Source organism: Sorex fumeus, unplaced genomic scaffold, assembly GCF_029834395.1.
Source record: "Sorex fumeus unplaced genomic scaffold, SorFum_2.1 ptg000093l, whole genome shotgun sequence".
Classification (NCBI taxonomy): Eukaryota; Metazoa; Chordata; class Mammalia; order Eulipotyphla; family Soricidae; genus Sorex; species Sorex fumeus.
The window spans coordinates 3,503,892-3,531,891 of record NW_026606150.1 but is presented as its reverse complement, the minus strand read 5'-3'; the positions used below and the strand labels follow the sequence as shown (position 1 = coordinate 3,531,891).

Below are 28,000 nucleotides of genomic sequence, written 5' to 3'. Positions count from 1 at the left end.
TCCGCAGCGCAGCGCATGGAGCCCGGCGGGGACCACCCGAGCCGGAGCGGCGGCGGCGGCGGCGGCGGCGGCGGCGGCAGGGGCGGCCCCGGGCCAGCCGCGGCCTCGGCTCGCGGCCGCCGGCAGCCGCCCGCCGGCCCGAGCGCCGGGCTGGACCCCGAGGAGGACGATGGCGGTAAGAGCGGGGGCCGGCGGCGCGGGCGGGGGCCCCGCCGTGGGGGAGGGGCGGGCTGCGGCTCGGGCCCCTCGGCCGCCGAACAAAGGGGGGGGACGCGGGCCGGGCGGCCGGGGGCGCCACCTGGCGGGCGCCGGGCGCCACGGCAGGCCCGCGGGGGAGCCCCCCGCCCGGTCCTCGGGGCCGGGGCTGGCTCGGGCCGCGGGGCTCGGGCGGATCCTGCCCCGCGGCGGCGCGGGGAAGGGCCCCGCCGCCGCCGCCGCCGCGCGCTCTGGGTGGAGGCTTGCACCGGCGGCCCCCGCCCCGCCGACTCCTGGGGGGTCCCGCGCTTCCGGCAGTTGGCGATCGGGCCGGCCGCGGGGCCCGCCGCACTGGGGGCTGCTCCCGAACTCCGCCGACCGGGGGGCCGCGCCCCTCTCGAGCCCCTGTGCACGGTCGGGGGCCCCTGGTCCCTCCCCGCGCGTTCTTCTAGGAAAGCGCACAGCTTGCGCCCTCGAGGGTCCCTCCGCCGACTTCTCTCGGGCGGTAGTTTTCAAAGGGGACGAGTTTCCCCACAAAGGCGGAGGTCCGCCCCCCAGCCCCGGTCCGCGTGTTCGATCTCGCCTCTTTTCTATTTTTTTTTTTGGGGGGGGGATGTTGAACAAATTTGGCTATAATTTGTCAGCCCTCGCGGGTCCAGCCAGCCCCCTCCGCTGGCCCTGCAGATTGTAGACCGTTCATCATTTCTCTGCTGCAGGGGCAAGGGACTTAAGGGCCGAGAAGGTTCCGTCCTGGCTGCGGGGCACCAGCCCTCACCTCCGCGCGGTCCCCCGAAACTCCCCTTCCCCTTTTGTTTTTAAAGAATCTCAGCTCCTCCCCCTTTTTCGACTCTTAAAGGGCCAGGCACCTCACGCTAGCCGGGCTGCGCGCTGGAAGGATGCTTAGAGACCATTCAGCTACCCGGTGGTTTTTTGCAGACAAAGGGACCGAGGCCCCCAGAGCGACGTGACCTGTGAAAGGTCACCGAGCAAGTTCCCGGCGAAGCCCCAACTAGAACCCTTGTGACTCTGAAGTCAGTCACCGCTTTTTCCATGAATTTTTCTTAAACCAAAACCAAACAAATCCCACAGCCTTCTTGGAGCGCTCTCTGATCCCGTCTTTTGTTCCCCGGGCCCTGGGGAGTGACCAGAACTGTCCACGTAGTCCGAGCGGCCCGGCAGAGTGTGATTCTGTGAAACACAGCCGTCGGGGGTGGCGGGGTCCCTGCTTGGCAAAAGGGAGCTTCTCTGGGCTGTGGTCTGGCCCTTCTGTGACCACCCAGCCAGAGCAGAAACTAATGAATCCCGGGAAGGGTTCCTGGGCCCTGTGGGTGGCGGCCACCCCCTGTGATGGCTCTTTAATAGCCACGTTGGTGACCCTCCTGCCTTCGCCACCCTTCGTGGTCGCCTCCCTCCGGCTCCCAGAACTTGCCTTCCCGGGAGGTGCTGACAGCCGCGGCGGGGCTCCCTCCCTTGAGCGCCTAAGTCCGGGGAGATGACTGTGCTTAGCAGCCTGGGCACCCCCAGACGGGACTCTCCCGAGGCCGTATTTCGAAGCATTTCTGGAAAAGGGGAGAAGATTTCTGGGTGGGGCCCTCCTGGCTGGCCCAGGGGCCTTGGGCGGGTGGGTCCTGTGCGCGGTCCTGGCTGTGGACAGACACCCCCTTTGTTCTTCTCGCCCCACTGGCCGCTCTGAGCTGGCTGGATCGGCCTGGGCTCCCCTGGCGTCAACCCTGCAGCTTGCTTCCAGAAGGGGGGGTGGGGGTGGCTTCCAGTGCCCCTGGGCGTTCACCTCCTGTTTTATTTTTCTGTTTGGTTCTGGTTTTGGGGAACACCCAGTGATACTCAGGGGACCATGTGGTGGTGGGGATTATTGGGGGGCGGTTTCTGGTATGCAAACGCGCTGAACCCCTGGAGTGACCTCTGGTTCCCATTTTCATCTCATTTTGTTTCTTTTCGTGGGCCACACCTGACATGTCCATGCTTTCGGGTTACTCCTGGCTCTGTGCTCAGGGGGCCATCTGGTGCTGGGGATCAAACCCAGAAGGTTTCTGCACACAAAAGCATGTGCTGTGCTCACCGAGCCATCTCTTAAGCCCTTGCAAGTCATGTTTTTCTTTTTTTTTTGGGGGGGGGCTGCACATGTTGGTTTGTATTCCAGGCATCCGTGGCTTTGTGCTCTGGGCCCACTCCTGATGGTGCTTAGGGGACCATGGGGGTGCCTGGAATTGAACCTGGGTCGAGGCCGCAGCCGTGTGCTAAGCGAGCAGCTTTACCTTGGTACCGCAGGATTTTAATTGTTTTTGGGCCACACCTGGGCGTGCTCAGGACTTCCTCCTGGCAGTGCTTGGGGGACCCAATGGGGTGCCAGGGATTGAACCCTGGGCAGCCACTTGTAAGGCAAATCCCCGACCCGTTGGATTATCCCTCTGATGCCCACTTACACGATTTTTAAAAAAATATCAGTACAGCGGTCAGGCACTTGGCCTTGCAGGCGGCCCACCTGGGTTTGATCCCTGGCACCCCATATGGTCCTCTTGAGTCTGCCAAGAAGGATCCCTGAGTGCAGAGCCGGGAGTGAGCCCTGAGCACTATGGGGTATGGCCCCCAAACAAACAAAATGTCAGCAGGAGCCCTCTGAGCGCCTGCATCCTTTGTTCTCCGCTCTTAAAGGGTCCTTGCTCCTGGCACCACACGTGGGTGGTCCCTTTTGTTGCCATCCTTCCCCTGGGGGCGAATCAGAGTCCTGGGTTCCGTTGGCCATTGAACCACTGTCTCCCTCTCCCCTTCCTCAGGGCAAGATCTGCAGCTGGAAGGGGGTGCCTTGGGGTCCTGGGGGAGTGCCCCGCTGCCCTCCTCCAGGGTCAGGGGCCCCGCAGCTTCAGGCAGGAAGTACTCGGACCACTGTGAGGCCCGGGCCTCCAGGCCTGGCAAGAGCCGCATCCCCGGCCGCGACCACCGGCGCTACTACCACGAACACTGGCGGCTGGAGTACCTGATGGACTTCAACCCTGCCCGGCACGGCATGGTGTGCATGGTGTGCGGGAGCTCCCTGGCCACGCTCAAGCTCAGCACCATCAAGAGGCACATCCGCCAGAAGCACCCCTACTCCCTGCACTGGAGCCCCCGGGAGAAGGAGGTCATCAGCAACAGCTGGGACGCCCACCTGGGGCTGGGGGCCTGTGGCGAGGCCGAGGGCCTGGGGGCCCAGGGGGCAGAGGACGAGGAGGAGGAAGAGGAGGACGAGGAGGGGGCGAGCTTCCAAGCTTGCCCATCCAAAGGGCCAGGTAACCACACCGGACATCCAGAGAGGCACTGGCCTGGGTTTGGGGGCGGGGAGGCAAACCGGGGAGAGGAGCCCCAGCTTCCAAGCGGCCTCCCTGATTTTCTGGACAAGCCTCTGCCTGTCTGGGGGGTGGGGGGAGGGGCTCTTTATTTTCGGGGTGATAGTGGGGAAGGGGTGGGGTGTCCAGAATCACAGGGGGAGTCTGGGAGGAGGAAGGAAGGTGGAAGGCAGGCCAGGGCTGGGATTTGGGCGTGCTGGGAAGGTGTGTTCAGTGGTGAGATCCAGGACTATGGTCTGGATCTGGGGGGGCTTTGAGGGGGGGGTGCAGAGTTAGAAGCTGAAGGACCGGGATAGAAGGGTCAGGCGCTGGCCCGGAGCGCCGGAGCAGGCTGTGAGGAGAGGATGGTGGGGGTCCCGGGAGGACCACCGTCTCAGTTCCTTCTCTGCCTCCAACCTTCCTGGCAGAAGCCCCAGCTGGTGGGGGTGGCTGGTGCCTTCAGTGAGGGGGTCCAGTGGCATCCCAGGGTCGCTGACGGGCACCTCAGCTCCTGGCGGGCTGGGGGCAGCAGGGCCTGGGTGCCCGGCACCTGGAGCGAGCAGAACGGATCACGGCCAGCGTCTCAGGGCTGTGACCCGCATGGCCTGCGGCGGGGCACTGCCCAGCCTACCCCTGTGCTGGCGGTGCACCCCAGCTCCCTGGGGGCTCAGAGACCCCCGTGCAGCGCCCCGCTGCAGGCCTGGGTGGGACCCAGTCCGAGACACTGTCTGAGTTTACCCAGCCCCCCACCAGCTTGTGGGGTCTGGCCAAGCCTGGCACAGGGGGCTTCTAGCTTGGGGCTGGGGTGAGGTGCAGGGGACCCCCCTCGGCCCGGTGAGGTCAGCAGGCTGAGCCCCTCTCCCTCACCCCTTCCCCAACAGACGATGACCTCGTCCCCCAGGACCTGACCAGACAGAGCCGGGAGCCCGCCCCCGCTGCCGCGGCCCCCTCCCCTCAGGATCTCAGCCCCCCAGACGTAAAGGAAGAGGCTGGCTGGGGGCCTGAGAGGCCCGAGCCTGCAGAGGAGGACGAGGAGGGCGAGAGGGTGGAGGGCCAGGGCCGGCCGCCGCCGCCGCCGCCGCGGGGCCGCGACCACCGCCACCACTACCAGGAGCGCTGGCGGCTGGACTACCTGATGGAGCTGGACGGCGGCCGGCGCGGGCTGGTGTGCATGGTGTGCGGGGGCGCGCTGGCCTCGCTCAAGATGAGCACCATCAAGCGGCACATCCGCCAGCGCCACCCGGGCTCCACGCGCCTCAGCGGGCCCGTCAAGGCCCTCGTCGCCCAGGAGTGGAGCGAGAAGGCCGCCCGCCTGCTGGCCCTGGGGCTGCCCAGCACGGCCGCAGCCTCGGAGGAGTGGGGAGGGCCGGAGGAGGAGGAGGAGGAGGAGGAGGCGGAGGCAGAGGAGGCGGAGGCAGAGGCGGAGGCAGAGGCGGAGGCGGCGGCAGCGGAGGAGGAGGAGGAGGAGGAGGCGGAGGCGGAGGCGGAGGAGGAGGAGTGGGGTGAGCGGGGTGGAGGGGGCGGGGCGACGGGTCGGGAAGGCCAGGACCCCGGGGTGACCGCGGGGGTGGCGGCTGGGCTCGGAGGCTGCGCTCCCGGGCCGGCCCGCGCCCCCCGCTCCAAGGCGGCCCTTTGTCCCTCCCCAGGCGCCGGCCCGCTGTCCCCCGGGGAGCCCTCGGAGCGGCCCGCCGAGGACGAGGACGAGGAGGACGACGGCCCCGAGCCGGGGGTCCTGGCCTTCCCGCACCTGCCGCCGCCGCCGCCGCCGCCCCCACCGCCTCCGCCGCCTCCGCCCCCGCCGCCGCCCCGCAGCCGAGAGCAGCGGCGGAACTACCAGCCGCGCTGGCGGGGCGAGTACCTGATGGACTACGACGGCAGCCGGCGCGGCCTGGTGTGCATGGTGTGCGGGGGCGCGCTGGCCACGCTCAAGGTGAGCACCATCAAGCGGCACATCCTGCAGGTGCACCCCTTCTCCATGGACTTCTCGCCCGAGGAGCGCCAGACCATCCTGGAGGCCTACGAGGAGGCCGCGCTGCGCTGCTACGGCCACGAGGGCTTCGGGCCCCCCGCCCCGGCGCCGCGAGACGGCGCCGCCGACCTCAAGGCCGCGTGTCGGGCGTAGCCGGGCCCGCGCCCCCCCGCCGCGCGGCCGCCGCCCCCCACTCCCCCCCCCCCGCTGGCCGGGCCGGCGCAGGAGGAAGCGGCTCAGCCCGCGGCAGCGGCGGCGCAGGCCCGCCCCCCTCCCCACCCCGCGTCCAGCATTTGCACCTGGGTCTCGCGGCCCCCGGCCGCGCGCAGACCGGGACTGGGGGTCTCTGAGTCAGTATTAGGGTCCAAGGGACCAGGGCGCGGCGCGGGCTTCCCTTGGTCCCGGACTAAGGGGCTTGGGGGCGGGGCCGGGGCGGGGCCTCTGGGCTGGGGGCGGGGCCTCAAGCCCGCCCCGCCCCGCCCGCCGCCGCCGCCGCCGCCGCCGCCTCCGCGGGGCGCGCACGCCCGAGCCCACATTTTGGAAAGGGATCAGCACTTTTTATTTCCTTTGCGCCTCTCCTGCTCCCAGGGCCTCTGAGTTCGCCCCGAAACTCGGCCGGGCGTTCTTGCTTCAGCGCTCCCGTCGGGCCCTGCCCGGGGCACTGGTGGTCCCGGCAGCTGGCGCCGTCTCGTCCCCGTCCCCCCTTTATATGCGCTTCTCGTTCGCAGCTCCCGGAGGGGGGGGCCCTGGGGCCTGCGACCGGGAGGGGGCCCCCCCCGCCCCCGCGATCTCCCAGGCAGGTCCGAGAGGGATGTGTAGATTCATTCTCCTGTGGAGAACAGGCGGCCCCCGGCATCAGGCCCTTTTTGCTCTTTGTACTTTATTTTGAAACTGTATTTAATGCTTTTTTCTATGAAAGGGGGCGGGGCGGGGCGCGCTGTCCCCAGTCACCCCTACGTGCAAATGTCTTATTTATTATGCGTGATATCAGAGATAAGCTGTGAGGTAGTGGAGGCAGGACCTAGGAGGAGTGAAGGCGGGGGATGAGAGGACCCCCAGCCCCCACCCCGGCGCGAAGCTCCGTGTCCCCTCGTCTCTGGCCCCCAGTGTCTGATCTCACAGTCTGGGAGTGGGGAGGTCTGCGGCGGGACTTGAGGGGGAAGGGCCCTGGCTACCGAGAGAACTAAGCGGACGCCCTTCCTTTCACCCCGGGGGGTCCCCCACTCCCCCCAGGCTCAAGTGCCTCAGGCCCAGCCCCCTTGACTCTTCCTGATCGGAATAGGATTTTGTACCACGGATTTTATAGCATTTTTATATAATTCAAGATTGTCAGAGCTGGAAAGACCCTGGAGATCAGCTAGTACCCACCAGTACCCACCCCTCTACCCCTTCACAGATAGGGAACACGAAGCCAGAAACGGTTACGATCACAGCTAGGTAAGAGCCGTGCAACTAGACTCAAGGATCTCCGCTCCCGAACCAGTGTTCTTTGCACTACAGGGCGCTGCCCGCACTGGGATGGGTTTAGCATTTCCTTTGCCCGCCAGGTCTGCGTGGGGAGGGCCCGTGCCAGGTGGGTTGTTTTTGCTGGTAGGAGCCTCCTGGGGCTGTGGACGTCACTATATGCCCCCCAGAAGTCGGGGTATCTGCGGGATGGCCCGTGGCACCGCAAACGAGGCCAGAGGGTGCAGATAGCAGGAAGGAGGGCGGGCGGCTGCCTGGCCCAGACCCTCCCTGGCCAGAACCCTGGCATTACGCTTCGGTGCTGGTGCCACCAGGCTTCAGGAAAACGCTGTGCCGGCCGTCGGTTGGCCGAGAAGCGAGTTCTCACGAACGTGCTCGAGACAGTATTAAGCGCTTGGCAACAGGGATCCCGGAGGGTGCCCGGCTAGCCACTGCCGTTCTTTTGTTTTCTCGCTTCACTCATGTTTTTCAGAATGAGTATTCTGTTCCTTTCGCTGCTCTGCCCGTTCAAAATCAGTAGGCAGATAGGGGCCACCTGTTCTAGTCCCCAGAGCCCACTGCTGAAGTTCAGGTAAGCCAGGGCAGAGGCGGGGTGGTTAGGACCCGCCCCCGCCCCGCACGCGCGGGACCCGCCGCCAGGTGGCGACGTGTCTTCGTTGAAAGGCAGCCCGAGGCGCGCCCGTGGTCCCCAGCGTGGCTGCCAGACCCGTGGCTTCTGGGGAACGTCCTAGAGATGCCAATCTTCCTTGGGCCCGCCCCCTGCAATGCGGTGGCTCTCCGAAGGCTTGAGTGCCAGAGATCTAGCAGTGCCATCTTCGTGATCCTTTGCAGCCGTGGCCTCGCAGGCCAAAGGTCAGGAGGTCATCTCAAAAGTGTGCCCCCTCCCTGCCTGGGAGATCGAACAGGTGAAGTTTCTCCATGCATTTCTTTGTTTATGGTATGCTTGCTCTTATGGCCAATATGTAAGTGTTACTCTAAATACATATTTATATACCATGTTAGTGACATTATTCAGACATTTGTATGTGTATTTGTGAAGTTGTTTGCATCAGTTATTTTTTTTTTTTAACTCAGTCTAAGTTTTATAAGGACGATATTGAATAAATCCTTTACATCCAGTTGAAGGGCGACGGCAGCTTTAGCTTTGGGGAAGAGTGACCCGCCGAGAGTTGAGGGGTCAACCAGGGCCCCCAGTTCCCTGGGGACTGCCTGTCCCACAGTGGGCTGGCTGCTGAGGCCGGCCCAGACAACAGGCCCTCGCCCCTTGCCTTGCCCGAGATCCACCCTTACTCTTATTTTCTTCCAGACACCAAATGCACAGCTTTGCTCTCCAAGTCCTCCAATCTTGGGAATCAATACCAGTATCGACTGTTAGCTGCTTTCTAAAGGCTCAAAAGTGGAGTGGGTTAGGGGGCCAGTGGAAGCCTTGTTTGGTTATTACTTTACCCAAACTGTGTATAAAGAATAAAGTTAGCAGAATGGTATCATTGGTTTTTGTTTTTTATTAATACATCAATTTTCAGTTTTACAGGAACCAAGGTCAAGCTCCATAGGTGATAGGTGCTACTGTATTTTATGTTGTACACACACGCACAGTTTCATTAGCAATTTTTCATCTAGAGGCTTTTCTTAAAAAAACTTTTTTTTCCCTCCTGTGTGGCACGGAAGAGTTGTCAAATTATCTAAACACAGCAGTAACAAAACAAGAGAGCGAGGTGAGGAGGCTTCCGGTGCAAGAAACGTCCTTGGGAGGGGAAGGCCGGGGCCCTGACTTCCTGGGAGGGCAGGAGGTGGCGGAAGAACGAGGTTCCTACTCAGACATGAAGGAGCTTCTGATCCAAAAGGGAAGGAGCTGCGCAGAGTATGGAGCAAGGCTGTCCTCCACCCATCTAACTTCCTAACTAATTTCCCTGAAAAAGCAGACGAGGTCCTCACCCCCTTCCAAGCTGCTGCAACATCACCGAGGCTCATTCCGTCTGGGCTGCGGGGGCGAGGAGTCAGAGCCCGAAGGAGCTGACTGCGCCTTTTCTCTTCATGCTGGGGCAGGAAGGGGAGAAGACACGGAACGCTCTCAAACAGGTTGCAGGCGCCCCCTCCGTCAGATGTCAGCGGGAACCGTTCTGGTGTTTTCTAAGTGCTTGGAGGCCAAAACAACACAACCTGGCCCAGCCTGCTACCTTCACCTAAAAAAACGCTCTCAAGGTGTGCCTGGAACCTGGCAAGGAACCACGCAAACAAGGCAGACCCCCGCGAGCTAGCCTCCAAGGCGGAATCACAAAACGCCCTCTCCCTACTGAGACACAAATAATCTTGCAAGCCAGCTGCTCAGCTTGGTGTCAGGGTCAGAGAATGAGCAGGTTAAGATGGGAGGAGGAGGAGGAGGAGACTGGGGGGGAGGGGAGGAAGGGCAAGGGCCTCCGCTGGGTTTGGTTCAGTTTCTGGAACTCACCCTCCCCGGACTGAGATAGGATCACAAGAACTCAATAACTGAGGAGCTCACATGCAGGTTATTATTTTGTTCTCTAACAAGTTACAGCAGTGTACAGCAGTTACAGACATTTATTTCATAATAAGAAAAGGATAACCATATTATTAATCTTGAGGGGAGCGGGGGAGGGAGGGAAGCACAGTCAGGAGTGAGTCCTCAAACTAAAGCCCAGAACTAGTGCCCAAGAGAAACGCCACCACCTTCCCCATGGTGGAGCCTGGCCAGCCCCATCGCCCAGCAGGCGGGGTGCGGGGACTTGGGGACCCTCACCCTCACCGAGAAGCATTCAGAGTTCAGAGTCCTCTCATTCAGGGGGAATCTCAGGAATAGCTGCTCGCACTGCGGGGCAGGAAGGGGAGATCGAAAGGGCGGAACAAAGGAAATAAAACCCGTGGAAAGGAACCCCACTCCTGCCCCCAATTTCTTCATAAGTTAATCATTATTTCTTAACTTAAAAAACAAGGGGAAAAACTGAGGGGAAGCTTTGTTAAGACTAGTCTTTAAAAACCGAACAGAAGAACCCAAGATCCACATGTTTTGCTCTTTCCTTTTTTCTCCGTTGCCTCCAAAATTTTTCCCCCTTTCAAGCTACAGGTCAGCTCCACCACCATTAAGGTACTGATTCATTCTAGTAATCTGATTCTATTCTTTTTAGTTTGAAGGTTTCAATTCCTTTTATAGTCCACCGATTCTTGTGCTTGATAGTGGGGCAGAGGGAAAGGAGGGGAGAAACACCAAATGAAACTAGAAAGCTTGGAAGGCGGGCTTTCACCCACACCGAGCACTTCCTTCAGAGTACAAGTAACAACATTAGAACTATTAAATGGTTTTTTAGGAACTGTTGCGTTTCGGTTTCCCGTGGGCTTATTCTGCCTTCTTTTTGGCAATTCCAGGGAGTTTTGCTTGGATCCTATTGAGAAGGGGAAAAAAGGGGAAAAAAAGTAAAAAGTAAAATATAGGCATTATGTCAAGGTTTTTATTCCATCAGTGATACTAGAAGCCCTCCTTAGCTTGCTGGAGCAATGTGAAAAACACTGTTCTGTTTAATTTTGGGGGGTCACACTCAGCAGTGGCCCAGAGCTAACCCTGTCACAGTGTTTGGGGGTCGCTCCCGGGGGCGGGTGCTAGGGGACCAGGCACTGTGGAGACCAACCCCAACCCTAGCGTGCACCGTACTAGTGCTTATTCTTAGTCAGGAGGCACGGGTGAGTGTGCACGGGGGTGAGTGTGCCTGGGCCTGTGGGGGCTGCATCAAGATTCTTTCTCTTGCTGAATTCTGTGGCCTGCCCTTTCATTGCCAGAATCTTCTGGGTTCCAGAAAACAGGGAATATCTGAACAGTAATGGCCAGTAATGCCTGTTGACCACTTAATATCTTGGTTGAGTTCAGATTTCTAGAAATGCCACAAAAGGAACCTGAAGTAGTGTCAAGGAGGTATTGAAACTAACCCACCCAACCAATATGGGCTGGCAGTGGTGCCCAGGCCTTCACTGAACATCAAAACTACCTAGAATCTGTACTGGTACAAATGTTCCCAGATCATTAAATTACCCATTAGTTATGAAGGCCCTTCCTAACTCTCAGTGAATGTCAAAGTTACTCTCCACTAGTGATACATCCCCTCGCTGGGGCTGGAGTTCGCGCACTGCTAATTGAGATACTAGATTTAAAACCAACTAGGACCAATTTCACAACTTGGTAAACAGGAACCAGACAGATATTTGGTGCCAACTGGTTGCCTTGCCTGGTTTGAGCTCCACCATATACCTAAAAAAGCTGAAGATGAGGGAAAGACTGTCCTCATGCCAAAGCTGCCTAGATAGAGTTAGTCTCCTTTCTCAGAACTAGCAAAGGCATTAGGACCTGGGGAGCAGAAAGGACCAGCAGGGTGGCACATACAAGGGGAGGGAGCGATGCTGCTTTTGTTTCTTAAAGAACGTCTGAATAAATGGAACAGGAGAAAGCTTAAAAGGGTTGCACATGGCATGGCTCGACCTGGCGCCGTGAGCACTGATGGGAGTGACCCCTTGGAACCAAACCTGGGGTAGCCCCTGAACACCATTGGGAATGGTCCTCAAAAACCAAAAGAATAGTTGAAGAAAATAAAGGAAAATACAAATACATTTTTTTTTCTTTCTTCTTTTTTTGCTTTTTGGGTCACACCCAGTGAGGGGGTTACTCCTGGTTCTGCGCTCATGAATTACTCCTGGTGGTGCTTGGGGGACCATATGGGATGCCGGGGATTGAATCCGGGTCGGCCGTGTGCAAGGCAAACACCCTACCCGCTGTACTATCGCTTCGGCCCACTAACAAATTTTAACTTAAAAGTGTTGGCTTATAGTGTTTACTATAAACCAAAAGAAAAAAGAAAATGAGAGAAATGGGGGTATGGCCAGTGGTGAGCACATCTGCTGACCTGCGAACTTTTCCCTACCAGGTGTGGTCCTGGGGGATCCCCTCCAGCACCTGGGACACATCCCCCACAACAGCAATGTAAAGAAAAAAACCCATCAATTTTCTTGGCATATGGAGGTGATAAAATACTTATCAATATTTTACTACTTTAGTATTAAATTGGTTTTAAAATCTGGATACTTGACAATCCTTGAGGTAGGTGGAGCTGGGGATCAAACCCATGTGCGGTTCTTAATCTTATATATTATTTCTCTAGCCCCTGGATTTGCTAAATCTTTGTTTCTGTATTTTTGGCTACTCCGGGTGATGCTCAGGGTTCACTCCTGGTGGGCTCCGGGGACCACAGAGTGTGCTGGGGATTGAGCCCGGGTTGAAGAGTAAGGCAAGCATCCTACTGCTGTGCTGGTACTACAGTCCTGGATTTGGTAGTCTTTTTTTTGTTTATTTTTGTGCCCACACCCTCAGTACTCAGGGGTTACTCCTGGCTCTGTGCTCAGGAATCACTCCTGGTGGTGCTTGGGGCGTTATGTGGAATGCAGGGATCAAACCTGGGTTGGCTGTGTGCAAGGCAACTGCCCTACCTGCTATACAATTGCTCTGGTCCTGAATTTGCTAGTCTTCAGAGGCAGTGTCGCACATGAGTGTGACTAGTTGTGGGATCCCAAACAACAAAATAAGCAGTCTGAGGGGGTCGAAGTGACAGTACAGTTATGGATAGGGTGCTTGTCTTACACACGGCCGACCTGGGTTCAATCCAGGTTCCCCATAACGGTCCCCTGTGCCCCACCAGGAGCGATCCGTGGTGCAGAGCCTGGAGTAAGCCTTGAGCTCTGCCAGGTGTGGCCCCAAAACAAAAACAAACCAAAATAAAGTAGTTTGATGTGAGGAGAGACAGTATGTTGTGGGGTCTGGGGGAGGGGGCAGTTAAGGCACTTTCACCCGCAGGTTCAATCCCCGGCACTGCAGGCAATAATCCCTGCCCAAGAGCTGGACGTAGCTGGGTATGGCCCAAACACACTTCCTCCTAAAGGAGTAGGCAGAACCCTAATGCTTATTGACTCATTTCTGAGAGTCAAGACTGTGGTTAAAGTTGATACAGATGAGAATGATCGAAAGTGGTAGACAACCATAAGAGCCATTTCATAAAGGCTGAGTAATTCCATTCTATTATTATTTTTTGGCCATAACCAGTGGTTCTCAAGGCTTACTCCTAGCTCTGCGCTCAGGGATCACTCCTGGCAGGCTCAGGGTCCATAAGTAGGGCCGGGGTCTGAACCCAGGTCAGCCACACAAATCTCTCTTTGGCTCTCCTTTCTTTTTACAGTGGAAAGGCGCGTTCCCTGCATCTCAGAACTGCCTATGGTTCCCGAGCCCCACAGGAGTAGGCCCTGAGCACAGACAAATGTGGCCCGAAAGAACGTAAGGAGGGGGAGAAAAAAAAAAAAGCATATGAAATAACTTAATTTTTGGATGAAATTCCTTTAGCATCAACACTTTACACAGGGGATTAAAAGGAATCAGGGAAAAATGCAAATTGTGATAAAATCTGGTTCAAGAGTATATATACTTACTTTTCAACAACTGACTTGGTCTGATCACGAATAATGCCAACATAGTGATCAATCTGGGTCTTTAAGGAAGAAAAGTGGGGCAACACACAGGTTAGCAGTTTTTCTGTACATAATGTTCTTAATCACTTTTTAAAAAATACAGAATATTCTGAAAAATAAAGTGTCTTCTATGAAAAATTATTTCAGAGAATGCCACAAATGCCCCATACTATATTATAACCACTCTTTTTTTTCTTGTTAGTATTTCCTTTAGTGACACTACAGTAAAAGTATTTTCTGAATACTAGAAACTGTGTCTAATCTATATTTTGTCATCACAAATGAGTTACAGTCTCTAGAGAAGGTTAGTTCATCTATTAAGAAGCCATAAATCAAGTCTGCAGATAGATGAATCTAAAGAATACTTTCGTGGCACCTAAAATACTCTTTAGACCCCCATAATGCAAACATCACTTCACGCAGATGGATCCCTGCATCAAACCTTAAGATTTTTTTTTTAAGTAAGACCAGTTTTTACTTACTAAGCCATTAAAAAAAAAAAAAAACGAGCTAAACCAGTCCAATATCAATTGGCACGTCTGATTAGAAGTAGGCAAACGCTTACCTTATACTTCTCATAGACAATCGGAACACTGAAAACGAGCAGCTCAGCTGTAAGACAGAACCATGGGTATGGCAAGTGAAAACGTGAGACAATCACAAAGCTGAAAGACTCAAGTTACATTTTTCCTCATGAAATATATGAAACGGATTGGGCAGCACACTGCAGCCGGTAAGAGAGCATAGAAAGGAGGATGTTTGCCTTGCAAGTGGCCAAACCAGGTTTGATTCCAGGCATTCCATGTGGTCCCCATGACCTGCCAGGAGTGATCGGAACCAGGAGGTAAGCCTGGAGTGCTGCTGGGTGTGGCCCCAAACCAAACCAACCAACAACAGCCCCCCCCCCCAAAAAAAAAAGGAGGAGGAAAGGAAAGATAAATAAATCCTGGTTGACTTCTCACTGAGGGCTGCCCAGAGCTCAGAAGGTGGAGGCACATGTTTTGCACATGAAGGGCCTGGCTTGAAACCTGGCACCATGGTTCTCCTGAACATCACTGGGAGTAACCCCCAAGCACTGAGCCAGGTGTGGCCCCCTCAAAACAAAACAAATCCTAAAGACAGTGAAATACAGGTATGTAGGCTGTCCATTTGTGCCACAACTATTTCCAAATTACAAAAACGGCTTTCAGAAATTAGATCCTGTAAGGCCAAAGGGATGGTACAGTGGGTAAGGTGCTTGTCCAACGTGTGATTGACCTTGGTTCTATCCCTAGCACTGTACAGTCCCCTGAGCACAGCCAGGAATGACCCCTGAGTAGAGTCAGAAGTAGCCCCTGAGCACTGTTGTGTATGATCTCAAAAAAAAAAAAAAAAAAAACAAAAAACAAAAAACCCCAAAACAGATCTTATGTTTAACCAAATCTAGACATCTCTCTTTTTGTTTCTAAATGTTTTGATAATTTCTTATATCCAAGACCATGTAAATAAACATGGCTGCCACTAAGATTCTTCTAATCTCTACTGTGAGGTTTCCATAGATGTTAAAGGTTGGGCTATGTGGAAGGAGTAGAGACATGTTCAGTCTCTCTGAATCCTAGCCAATTATTTCCGAGATCACGGCGGAAGTGTGCTTACCAAGAATCAGAAGAGTGATCCCATTGAAAACGGCCCCAACGTAGGTCATCAGCCACATGAAGACAGCCAGCTGTGAAGGTCAACACCAGGGGAAGTTAAAACAGGAACGAGAATGCAAAATTCTGTCTTTCCCCACTAGCTAACAAATGAGCATCAACATAGTGACGAATGCCCCAAACCTTCTTAGCTACAGCTGCATTTCCATTATGTTATCACTGTTGTGACTTTAAGTCTCTAGGAGGAAGGGGTGCCTTGTCTAGTGATTACACTCAACCTTTTAGGCTGATTGAGATACGCATATATTTATTTTGGACAATACCCTGTTTTTTATTCCTGAGTTATAACCTAGTCCCTGGTTTTCTCAGGCCCACCACCAAAAATTACAGACACAACTAACCTTCAAGGAGTCCACCAGATCTTCCACCAGAAAGAGGCGAATGATGAGCTTCAGGGCCTTGTTGATGTGAACCATGGCAGCATTCATGTAATTGTGGAAGGCCTCCGAGGACAGAGTGATGTCCACATCCAGGTAGGCTCTTCCAGAAGAAAATCAGAGTCAGACATTTTGCAAAAAGGGGTTTTTCTGCTAGCACGGCATTTCTTTAGTGTGTGTCAGTCCCCCAAAGGTGTATTTTAGAGATCATGAGGGGCATTTTTTAGCTCTCAGAGGATGGGGTCATTTCCATTTACTAACCAAAGGCGAAGATGATAGATGCCTGCGAAGTGTGAACTGTACAGTATATGCAATAAAGAATTAATCTAGGTAGCTGGAGCGATAGTACAGCAGGCAAGGCGTTTGCCTGGTACATGGCAGACCCGGGTTCAATCCTGGCATCCCATTTGGTCCCCTGAGCACCGTCAGGAGAAATTCCTGAATGCATTGCGAGATGTGACCCAAAAAGTCAAAAAAGAAAAAAAAAATTCTATTATGCCCTATATACCTTCCAGGAGTATCTTAAGATACTCCCAAAGATGAGTATAATTTATAATCAAGAGTCCATAACAAACAAAACCAAGCAATTTCCCCCTATGGATTTAACATACCTTGAATTTTCTGAAACTGTTTTATTGTAAAACTTTATTAAGATTTTAAAAAATTTTGGAAATCACATCTATATTGAAGATTATGTATGTAGGTGCACAATGGTGGTTTTTTTTTTGGGGGGGGGGTTTTGGGCCACATCCAGCTGTGCATCAAGGGCTACTTCTGGCTCTGTGCTCAGGAGTGAGCCCTAGAGGTGCTTGAGGGATCTTGTGATACTCAAGATTGAACCAGGTTTAGCTACGTGCAAAATAGCTAAACTCTGTACTGTCTATAGCTCTGGTCTACATTCTAGTATTTTTTGCCACTCCTGGCAGAGTTCAGGGCTTACTCTCAGCTCTGCGCTCAGGGAATAATTTCTGGTGGGGGTTTGGGAGACCATATCAGGTGCCAGGAATTAAACCCAGATCAGCCACATGCACGGAAAGTGCTCTCTACCCCCTGTACTATCTCTCCAACCCAAAACCCTAGCTTCTTAAAAGCAGCACTGTAGTAACCACTGTCCTAAAAAATTGAGGTCTTTTGGGGGATGGGGGGATGGGGGGGAGGGATATTATCCTGATGGTGGAAAATGGGCACTGGTGGAGGGATGGGTATTTGATCGTGGTATGACCGAGATCCAAGCACAAAAATTTGTAAATCTACAACTGTACCTCATGGTGTTTCACTAATAATAATAAAAAAAATTTGAGGTCTTTTGATTTACAATACTGTGATTTCTCACGCACATAATTCCAACACCACACCTATGACCAGTGTACGCCCTTCCCTTCCAACACCCTCCAACTCAATTGTGTGGATCAGTTCTCCTGTTGTATTTTTTTGGCCTTTTGTTGCTACCTTGCTATGTAATTTTAGGTCCCACATATGAGAAACATCACTCTGTATTTATCTCCACCCCCGCCTTTTTGTTTTTGGGGTCACATGGACGTGCTCAGAGGTACCTTCTTGCTCTGCACTCGGGAAGTACTCCTAATGGGGTTTGGGGGACGATATGGGATGCTGGGAATCAACTCAGGATGGCTATGTGCAAGGCAAGCGCCCTCCCTGCTGTACTCTCCTCCAGCTCCCCAGCCCCATATCCCTTTTGCCTTCCCTCAGCATGATATCCTCTAGTTCCATCTATATTGATGCAAATTGCATAATTATGCTATGTCTTGGAGCTGCACAGCGTTCCACTGTGTAGAAATACAACTTTTGTTGTTGTTGTTGTTTGGGGGTACTTCCAGCAATACTCAGTCCTTACTCCTGCTCTACTCTCAGGGATCATTCCTGGCAGGCTCGGGAGACCCTATCGGGTACTGGGGATTGAACCCAAGTGGGCCGTGTGTAAGGCAAGCACCTAGCTGCTATACCATCACTCTGGCCCAGATACACCATAGCTTCTAGGTCCATTTATCCACAGACGGGCATTTGGTTTTTCTTCTAGCTTGGCTACCGTACTAAGTGTGGTGTTGAATTCTTTTCAATACAACTGTATTTTGGGGGTAGATGCCAAGAAATGGCATTACTGGGTCATGTGGGGGTTCTGTTTTTTTGGACACATCCGGCGATGCTCAGATGTTACCCCTGGTGGTGCTCAGGGACCCTATGGAATGCTGGGAATTGAACATCAGTAGGCCATGTGCAAGGCAAACGCTCTCTCACTGTACTATCACTCTGACCCCTCATGTGGGAGTTCTGTTCCTATTTTTTTTGAGAGCTCTCCAGAAGCTGGATAGACGACAACACCAACAGTGAGTCCTAGCTTCTTAAAAATGATTCCACGTGGGGTCATGTCACTGAAGGTGCGAACTGTTATATCTGATTTGTGTACCGATTTTATATACCTATATACTTGGGGTAGTGGAAAAATTTTCCGGGGCAAAATGGGGTCTTTAGTGAGAAAGTTTAGGAAGGCCTGCACAAGCGTAGCATCTGGGCTGCTCCAACTCACTTGAATGGATGGCCTTCTTCTGACTTCTGCACAGCTTGGATGACAGACTTGTAGACCCTGAAGCTGATGGTGACAGAGAGAAGAGCCAGGATGAGGTAAGAAACCACACTGATGACACTGAAAGCTGCCAAGGAGAGCAGCATGATCAGCGTGGTGCCAAACACAAAGCCAGTCTTCTTCACATCTCGCCAGAAAATCAGATCGTGCACTGCCAAAAGAAAGGGGGAGATAAGTTATTAGAACATCTGTGAGCAAGAAAGCCAGGCCTGCTCTCTGGCTGTGTCCCGTGGACCCAAGCAGCACTACACTAACAAATCACAGAAGGCCGCCACTTTTAAAGAATCAGTAGGTGGAAATCAAACTCCATCAGGGGCTTGTGCTATTCAGCATGGTTTAATTCAACTGTAGTTCAGCACCATTTACACTGCCAAGGGTTTCTAGGTAGGTTAAAAACCACCCAGAAATGTAGGGTTTTTTTTTTTAACTGTTTTTTGTTTTGGGGCCACACCAAAATCAAACGCACAGCCTGCCCCATGCGAAGTATGTGTTCTATCACTGAGCTACAGCCAAGACTCAATCCCTGGTACTGCGAGTCATATTACCTGAATTTTCTAAGCCTCTATCTATATTCCCACCTGGAAAATGAAAAAGAAGTGGCAGCTGTTTCCTAAAGTTACTTAGAGAATATGCAAGGCTGGAGCTTGCGGCTTGCATGTAGAAGCCCTGGGTTTGATTCCCAGGACTGTATGAAGTCCCCTGCTCATAGGAGACAGCACAGTGGGTAAGGCCAACCTGGGCTCGATTCCCGGTATCCCATATGGTTCCTGGAGTGATTCCTGAGCGCAGAGCCAGGAGTTAACGCCTGAGCTCTGCAGGGTGTGGCCCAAAAATGGGGGGGGGGGGTGGAGAAGGTCACCTGATCACTAAGAAAGTACAGGCCTAAAACAAAAAAATTTTAGTGTTTCTACACTTCTATTTTCTAGTTATTTCCTAGTTTTATTTATTTGTTCCCCCCCCAGCAGATCAAGGTTACTTCTGGCACAGCACTTGGGGGTACATTCCTGACAGTGCTCGGGTGACCACGGGGTCGCAAGAACTCAAGCTGTGCCTCCTGCAGGAAAAGCAGACACTCTTGCCCCTGAGCTGCATCCCTGGGTATGTATGCTCTTTAAATGCATACAGACATGTGCACTCACACAGATACACAGACACACATACACACACACGTGGAGCTGGGGAACTGGCTAAAAGGTTGGAGCTCATGCTTGCATGTAGCATTCCCTGGTCCAATCCCCTGAGTCTCCTAGCCCGTCAGGAGTGATTCCTGAGCACAGAGCCAGGAGTAAATAAGCCCTGAGCACCACAGGGTGTACCCCTCCCAAACATGTAAGACTCAGCAACCATTTATCATAAAACACAAATAAACTGCTAAGGAGGCAGGAAGGGGAAGAGTACCTTGGTGTCTGGTGGAGGGACACTGACGTGGGGTGGGGGGCCGCAGCGGAGGGATGTGGCATTAGAACACTGGGTACCCAAAACTGTATCCACAGCTTTCTTATAAATTATGGTGAATAAGTAAAAATAGTGAAAAGAGTTGGCAATAGAATAACATGGCTCAGCATTATGAGGGTTATATAAGAAAATCCCACAGTTAGCATATATGCAACAGTGAAAAGTTTCAGCTGTCCCCATAAAAACATGGATGCTCATTTTCACCACTACACCAACAGTTTAATGCAAGCTAGAGAGGTGAGGCAAGAAGAAGGAATTCCAAGTGAAACATGTGAAAAGTGTATTTGTGAATGAATGACATACACAGGAAACCTTAGACTATACTTGAACATACTAGAAATTATCAAAGAATACAGTCAAGTGGCAGATACAAAAATCACATACGAAAATTAATTGCATTTCTATGTGCAAGCTAAGTAGAGAAAAGAGGAAATCTCATTTAAAATGGTACCAAAAAGGATAAAATACTTGGGAGTATATTTAACAAAGGAGGTGAAACACCTGCATACAGGAAAATTTACTGTATGACACTGTTAAAGGAAGATATAAAGATAAGTAAAGATATTCCAGGAAGAGGGAATACTGTTGAAATATTGATACTGGTTCTTTGAGCACTACCAGGAGCTATGCTAAGTAGGGAGTCAGAAAGAGCCCCCTCGCATCGCAGGTGTAGCCCTAAATGCCCCTGCCTGATTCCGTATTACATAAAATAATCTATAGATCAAATACAATCACTATCAAAATTTCGGGCTGGAGCGATAGCACAGCGGGTAGGGCGTTTGCCTTGCACGTGGCCGACCCAGGTTCGATTCCTCCGTCCCTCTCAGAGAGCCCGGCAAGCTACCGAGAGTATCCCGCCCACATGGCAGAGGCAGGCAAGCTCCTCATGGTGTATTCAATATGCCAAATACAGTAATAAGTCTCACAATTTGTTGTAATATGTTACTGGTGCCCGTTCGAGCAAATCAAAATTTCAACAGCATTTTTCTAAGAGAACCGAATTCCAAAATTTCACGGAAACACAAAAAACCTATCAACCGTGAGAGAAAAGAAACTATAGGGCTTGGGAAGGGGACTCGAGATGGAACGCACCTCAAGACAAGACTGACACTTCTCCAGGGCATGGTCTCCCCCTGCACTGCTGGGAGAAATCCCCAAATCGAACAACAGTCCTTCGCCCTGCCCCCCAAAAGGAAAGAATTTGGAGACATACTCCCTGGTTTCCAACTACACTACAAAGCAGTTAACAGTCAAAACAGTACAGTATCAGAATAAACACAACTGAATCAGAGCAGGAACCCCAGAAAAAAATAAAATCTAAACATACTGAAACATCCAACTGATCACAAAGGAGCAAAAGTTCACACAGTGAAAAACCTCATAAAAAAAATGGTGCTGAAAAGCAGACAGTAACAACAACAACAACAACAACAACAACAACAGAAAAATGTAGACCATTAATACAATACACAGACTTTTAACTCAAAATAGATTAGGAATTTAATTCGCCAACGTGGTTTGGCGCATGCCTCAGGCAACCGCAAGCTAACCTCCGAGCTCACAAAGCAGTGCAGAGATGTGATCAAGGAAGACCTCAAAGAGAGAAGAGCAGAAGTGCTGGTAGAAGCGGCAGAAGCTGGGAAAAGTATTCTTAACGCCCGCCTGTCCTTCGCAAACTACAAGACCAAGATGACTGCCCTCCGACGTCCTGATGGATCCATCACATCCTCCAGAACGGCAATGGAGAAGATTATTCATGACTTCTACTCAAATCTCTTCGATAGCCATGTCCACTTGCCGACATACCAAATTCCACAGGATGGATATGTCGTTCCCAACATTCTCCCTTCCGAAATCCGACACGCCATTTCGTCGGTAAAGAAACAAACAGCACCCGGCCCAGACAAGGTCAGACCTGAACACCTGAAGAACCTGCCGTCAGTACTCATCAATACACTGGCTTGGCTCTTCACGCGCTACCTGTCTGAATTCAAGGTTCCATCCCAATGGAAAACCAGCAGGACCGTACTACTGTTCAAGAAGGGAGACATCCATGACATTGGCAACTATTGCCCAATCTGCCTATTGCCTGTCATCTACAAGTTGTTCACTCGAGTCATCCTAAATAGGATTGGCAGAACACTAGATGAAGGACAACCATGCGAGCAAGCAGGGTTCCGCAAAGGATTCAGCACCATCGACCATATCCACACGATAACCAAGCTCATTGAGATTTCTCGGGAGTTCAAGATGCCACTCTGTCTAACGTTCATTGATTTAAAGAAGGCCTTTGATTCTGTTGAGATGGAAGCGGTCACTGAAGCCCTAGCCAATCAGGGCATTCAAGCCCAATACTTCAAGATCCTCCGTGAGCTGTATTGAGGATTCACTACCAGGATCTCACCATTCTACAAAGAAGTGATCATTGATGTCAAGAGAGGGGTGCGGCAGGGTGATACCATTTCACCGAAACTCTTCAGTGCCACCCTCGAGAACATCATGCAACGACTGGAATGGGAAGGAATGGGAGTGAAGATAGATGGTCGGCAACTACACCACCTCCGCTTTGCTGATGACATTGTTCTAATAACACCAAACATCAGCCAAGCGGCACAAATGCTGGCCGACTTTGACCGTGAGTGTGGAAAGGTAGGACCACAGCTGAATCTTACGAAGACAATGTTTATGAGAAACAGCCTCGTTCCTGACGCCCCATTCGCTCTCAATGGAACGACCATCTCCGAATGCAACAGCTATGTGTACCTAGGTCGAGAGGTCAACATGACAAATGACCTGGCACCCGAGCTGCGCAGGAGGAAGAGAGCGGCTTGGAACGCCTTCAAGAACGTCGAAGAAATAGCTAAGAGGACGAAGAACCTCCGGCTCCGGGCACATCTCTTCGATTCCACTGTTCTTCCTGCATTAACATATGCCTCAGAGACCTGGGCCCTACGCAAACAGGATGAGAATGCTATTCGGGTCTCCCAAAGAGGAATTGAAAGAGTTATGCTTGGAATATCACGTTTCACTCAAATGAGAGAAAGAATCCGGGAGTTCTGACATCCATCGACGATCAAGAATCAGGGATGCTGTCTCGTTTGCCAAGGTGTCAAAAATCAGATGGGCTGGTCCCGTAATGAGATTTAAAGACGACCGTTGGACTAGAGCTGTTACCGACTGGATCCCACGGGATGTCAAAAGACCACGTGGACACCCACCTACCAGATGGTCAGACTTCTTCATCAAGATCATGAACGATCGGTTTGAGGCTCTTCGTGTTCCTACAGTGAACAGACGCCATTGGGCTACACTAGCACGCGACAGGGACAAATGGAGATGTTACTGGCGCCCGCTCGAGCAAATCGACGATTAACGGGAAGTTAAGTGATTAAGTGAAAGCAACAACAAACATGCAGAAGAAAACGCTGGTGATATATTCCTAGACTTCAACTTCAGAAATGTATTTAGATTAAAACCAATGGCAAGAGAAATGAAAGCAATGACAAATAGTGGGTAATAATGTAGCACTGTAGTTCTGTCCTCCAGTTGTTCAACAATTTGCTCAAGTGGGCACCAGTAACATCTCCACTGTGAGACTTGTTACTGCTTTTGGCATATGAAATATGCCATGGGGAGGCTTGCCAGGCTCTGCCGTGCAGGCAGGATACTCTCCGTAGCTTGCTGGGCTCTCCGAGAGGGACGGAGGAATTGAACCCAGGTTGGCCACGTGCAAGGCAAACGTCCTACCCGCTGTGCTATTGCTCCAGAGAACCTCATAAAAACAAAGGTTGATTTTTTTGGGTGTGTTTTTTGGTTCAGGGGCTACACCCAAGCAGTGCTCAGGCTTACTCTGTGCTCTACACTCAGGGGTCACTCCTGGCAAGCTTGGGAAACCATATGGGGTGCTGGGGCAAGCTCCCTATCTGCTGTACTACTGCTTTGTCCCAAACTAAAGTTTTTTACACAGCAAAAGACTAAGCAACAAAAGAGCAATTATCAGAGAGAGAATACTGTGGGTAAGCCACTGTCTTGCATTGCAACAGACCTGGGTTTGATCCCTGGCACCCCATACGGTCTCCCAGCCCCACCCCCCCGAACTAAGTGCTGAGCCAGGACTTAAGCCCTGAACACCACCAGGAATGACCCCAAAACAAAACAAATAGCACAGCGGGTAGGGCGTCTGCCTTGCATGCAGCCAACATGGCCGACCCAAGTTCGATTCCTCCGCCCCTCTCGGAGAGCCCGGCAAGCTACCTCGAGTATTGGATATGCCAGACACAGTAACAACAAAGTCTCCAATGGAGACGTTACTGGGCCCGCTCGAGCAAATCGATGATCAACGGGAGGGCCTTTACTTTACTTTACTATAGTTTTATGATCACAGCAGCATTATTCACAATAGCTAAAATGTAGAATCGACCCAAATTCTTATCAACTGGTATCTTGACAAAGAAGCTATGGTGTACATACTCACTAAATACTATTCCACTCTGAAAAATGGTAAAATTGTGTTTATGTGATGAAATAAGACTTTAAGGTGATTACACTAAATGATAGGGAGTGGAAAACAATTACCAGATACTTTTGCTGAAAGACAATTATATAGGTATTATATACCAAATGGGCTGGAGCGATAGCACAGCGGGTAGGGCGTTTGCCTAGCACGCCGCCAACATGGCTGACCCAACTTCAATTCTTCTGCCCGTCTCGGGGAGCCCAGCAAAGCTACTGAGGGTATCTCGCCCGCATGGCAAAGCCTGGCAAGCCCCCCGTGGCGTATTCGATATGCCAAAACACAGTAACAAGTCTCACAATGTTACTGGGCCCGCTCAAGCAAATCGATAAACAATGGGAGGACAGTGACAGTGATACAGCAAATAATGTAAAAAACACAACAACAGTCATTCAGACTGATAAATGATTATTAGAAAGAAGAAGAGTAATAGGAGGAGGGCACAGACAGCATTTGGATAAACTGATGGCACTAGAATTTTGGTGACGGGTGTGTGAGACATAGAGATAGCAGTGTAACATTGTACTGAAATGATATAGTATTGTTACCTGTTATCGTTAGCAATTAAATTAAGTTTAAATTTATTTAAATTCTTAAATTAAAAGGGAGGGAGGAATAGTACAATGAATAGGGCAATTTGCCTTTCTTGTGGCCGACCCAGGTTTGATCTCCATATATGGTCCCGAGAAACCTGCCGGGAGTGATCCCCAAGCACAAAGCCAAGAGTAAGCCTCCTGATATAATAATGCACTGAGGACACATTACGGTTGTTTTTCTTTCTGAGCTAAGCTGGTGGTGCTCAGGAGACCACATGGGATTCAGAGATTGACTGCAAAGTTAATACCCTACCAGCTGTACTATCTCTCTGGCCCCAGGACACATTACTTTTAACAATTTTTTTTTTTTTGGTTTTGGCCAAAAACTTCAGTCTGAACCCAATGAGGAAGTCATCAAGACAAACCGAGATTGAGAAAACAGCCTACCAAACAACTGGCTCAGATGAAAAGAGTTTACGGAGATAATACATACATACAGGTCAAGGGGACAAAAAACTATAAAGGGACATCACAGCTATAAAAAACATCATATAAAGGACAGAAAAACTTTTATCAATGTGAAATTTCCATAACTTGATGAATACTCCATGACTATGTGTATCTGTGTAAAACAAAGTTCTTGTCCATCTGGCACCACATGGTCCCCCAGGCATAAAACTTGGAGACCCACATGGGAAGCATGTGCTCAGCATTCCACTGTGCTCTCTCCAGCCGCGAAGTTCTTGTTCGAAGAAAACACACTTCAAAGTGGCACTGTCCTCCCATTGTTCATCGATTTGCTTGAGCAGGCACCAGTAACGGCTCCATTGTGAGACTTGTTGTTACTGTTCTGGGGGAGTAACACGGGGAGCTTGCCAGGATCTGCTGTGCGGGCGGGATACTCTTGGTAGCTTGCCGGGCTCTCCGAGGGACGAAAGAATCAAACCCGGGTCGGCCACGTGCAAGGCAAATGTGCGCTATCGCTCCAGCCCATACTTCAAAGTACTCCCAGGTAAAGGGCAGGATGTCTGCCAACCAGCTGTTAAGGGGTAACAAATACTAGCCTAGATACAAATCTAGCACGAGGCAACTTAGAAAAACCCACCTGTACTCAAGATCTTTACTGCCAACTACTAGAAAATTGTCAAACAAACAAAACCCAACAACCAAAACTCAAGTCCATAGGGACAATGTTCGAGGAGTGTGCCCATCATGTGTGAGACCCCTTTTAATTTGATCCCTGGTGCCTAAGCACATCACTTTTATATTTTTAAAGTTTTATTTACAATTTTTTTTTGGTGTGGGGACCATACCTAGTGATGCTCAGGGGACCATATGGGATGCCAGAGATCGAACCCAGGGCGGCTGGCATGCAAGGCAAATACTCTACTATCACTCCAGACCCAATCTCTATTTCCAAAGTTTTAAAGACATTTAACGTTTACTATATTAAAGATGCCACCTCAGAGCTGGAGTGATAGTATAGTGGGTATGGTGCCTGCCTTGCATAGGGCTAGGTTTCTGACACCCCATGGTCCCTGGAACTTATTAGGAGTGACACCTGAGCACAAAGCCAGGAGTAAGCCCTGAGCACTCCAGCTGTGGCCTTAAAACAAAACCAAAAAAGATGCCAGCTTAAGACCACTTTATACCAAAAGTGGCACTGACACATTCAATGCAACAGTAACATGTCCACTATTCACCTAGCAGAATGTCTAAAATGTTAAGATTAGGGGCTATAGCAATAGTACAGTGGGTAGGGTGTCTGCCGTCCAAGTAGACAGGAGTAAACCTTGAGCACTACTGGCCGTGGCCTCCAAACCAAACTAAAATGATAAAAGACTGGCCAGGGTCAGGCACCTGGCTGGCTCTGCAGTAAATCACATGTCTTGCACGCATATATGAGACCTGGGTCCGATTCCCAGCATCAAGAAAGAAAACCCCCGATACTGGCCATACCAGACGTCAACACAATGAAGGAACAAAATGAAAAGAAACACAAAGCATTTTGGAAAATAATTTGGCAAGCTCCCCCCACCTTGTCCTGTTTTGAGTGACCCCTAATGTTCTTTAGAGTCTTCTTCCAGCTGAATGCTCGCAGAGCATCAGGTGCTCCATAGCACACCTCCGGACCTGCATGTAGTACCATGCAGTCCAGTCAGCTGAGAGTTAAATCCGTTGGCGGTTATTTTTAATTTTTACTTTTCTCTGGAGCTTTATGCTCAAGTCCCCACTGGTGCTCAGAGGACTATATGTGGTACTGGGAAATCAAACCATCTGTGTGCTAGGCAAGTGCCCTGCCTCCTGTACAAGTTGGCAGTGTTTTTACAGTTACAGAACTACCCTAGAATATTTCTCTCCTAAAACTAGTTACCCAAGAGCAAAGAAACATACACATAAAGATGAGCACAGCAAGACACAACTCAGCAATATGCTCATTTACATGGATCATCTGAAAATAATCAGGGTGAGTGAAAAATCAGGCAGATAAGTGATAGAATATGGAATTTTAAGAACACGTGACTCAAATTAATGACAGGCAGCAAAGCTATGGCTGTCCAGCACCTGAGTTATGAAAGGGCACAGTGAAATCTGTGTGATGGAGATTCCATTATCTCCATGTTGCATGGGTGTACATACATCAAAACCATGGGACTGGGAGAGAGCTGTGGGAGGAACACGTGCTCCCCAGGGGACGCTATGCTGTCGCCCAACTTCCAGCACCGTCATCCCAAGCACCTCACCGGGAGTAACCCCTGAGCACCACTGCATGTGGCTCCTAAAGAAAGAAAAAGGACTAAATTGTGTGTGTTTATTTAGGAACATCCCAGCAGTGCTTGGGGCCATGTAGTGTCAGGCGATGTGTGTCAACTCAGGAGATCTCACACATGTCTAGGTACACTGCACTATCTCCTTGACCCTTCAAGTTGCTTATTTTAAGTAATTTTTGGGTCACACCCTGGAGTGCTCGGGTTTACTCCTGGCGGTGCTAAGGGAGACTGAACCCCCACGCAAGGCAAGCACCCCAACCCTGTACCCTCTGTAGCTCTAATAAAATTAGTCTCCACATAAGATTTCCTAAAGAAAAAAGGCTCAGCACTGGGATTAGACTCAGTGCGGTGAGTACAAGGGTAGAGGAAGGCAGAGGCCAGGAAGGAAGGGGACAAGATAAGAGGAATGTAGAGGGCAGAGAAGATGAGCACATATTCAGGACTTACCGACGTGCAAATGGAAATCTGAAGAGGGACAGATATTACATCTAGCACTTCGAACTGTACCACAGAGTATGCTATTTCTCCCAGCCACCACTTCCCATTCACAAAAGGGTTTTAACTCTGAACAGCTATGGTAATAATGTTCTTTAA

The 28,000-nt window shown here is 51.6% G+C and overlaps 2 protein-coding genes across 4 annotated transcripts in view; one reads left to right on the top strand and one right to left on the bottom strand.

The window, feature by feature from the left end:
• Nucleotides 1-5,725, top strand: ZFTA (zinc finger translocation associated). Its single transcript, XM_056131747.1, has 5 exons — nt 1-175; nt 2,988-3,479; nt 4,397-4,908; nt 5,005-5,017; nt 5,162-5,725. The coding sequence occupies exons 1-5, from the start codon at nt 16-18 to the stop codon at nt 5,635-5,637; spliced, it is 1,653 nt and encodes a 550-aa protein (XP_055987722.1). The 5' UTR covers nt 1-15; the 3' UTR covers nt 5,638-5,725.
• Nucleotides 5,726-8,435: 2,710 nt separating this feature from the next.
• RTN3 (reticulon 3) overlaps nt 8,436-28,000 on the bottom strand; it is a 53,187-nt gene continuing 33,622 nt past the window's right edge. For all 3 annotated transcript variants that reach the window (XM_056131698.1, XM_056131699.1, XM_056131700.1), the window contains 6 exons: nt 18,075-18,282; nt 15,494-15,632; nt 15,097-15,166; nt 14,027-14,073; nt 13,423-13,481; nt 8,436-10,346 (listed from right to left, as the gene is read on the bottom strand). In XM_056131698.1, coding sequence (XP_055987673.1) covers nt 10,301-10,346; nt 13,423-13,481; nt 14,027-14,073; nt 15,097-15,166; nt 15,494-15,632; nt 18,075-18,282 — 569 coding nt within the window. In that variant the 3' untranslated portion in view covers nt 8,436-10,300. The remainder of the gene's footprint in view (nt 10,347-13,422; nt 13,482-14,026; nt 14,074-15,096; nt 15,167-15,493; nt 15,633-18,074; nt 18,283-28,000) is intronic.

What these genes read in the sequence shown, in the direction of transcription:
- ZFTA (XM_056131747.1), top strand. Translation starts at nt 16, where the DNA reads ATGGAGCCCGGCGGGGACCACCCGAGCCGGAGCGGCGGCGGCGGCGGC. An exon ending in CCCCGAGGAGGACGATGGCG is followed by an intron (nt 176 to 2,987) that starts GTAAGAGCGGGG and finishes CCCCTTCCTCAG; the next exon opens with GGCAAGATCTGCAGCTGGAA. An exon ending in TTGCCCATCCAAAGGGCCAG is followed by an intron (nt 3,480 to 4,396) that starts GTAACCACACCG and finishes CTTCCCCAACAG; the next exon opens with ACGATGACCTCGTCCCCCAG.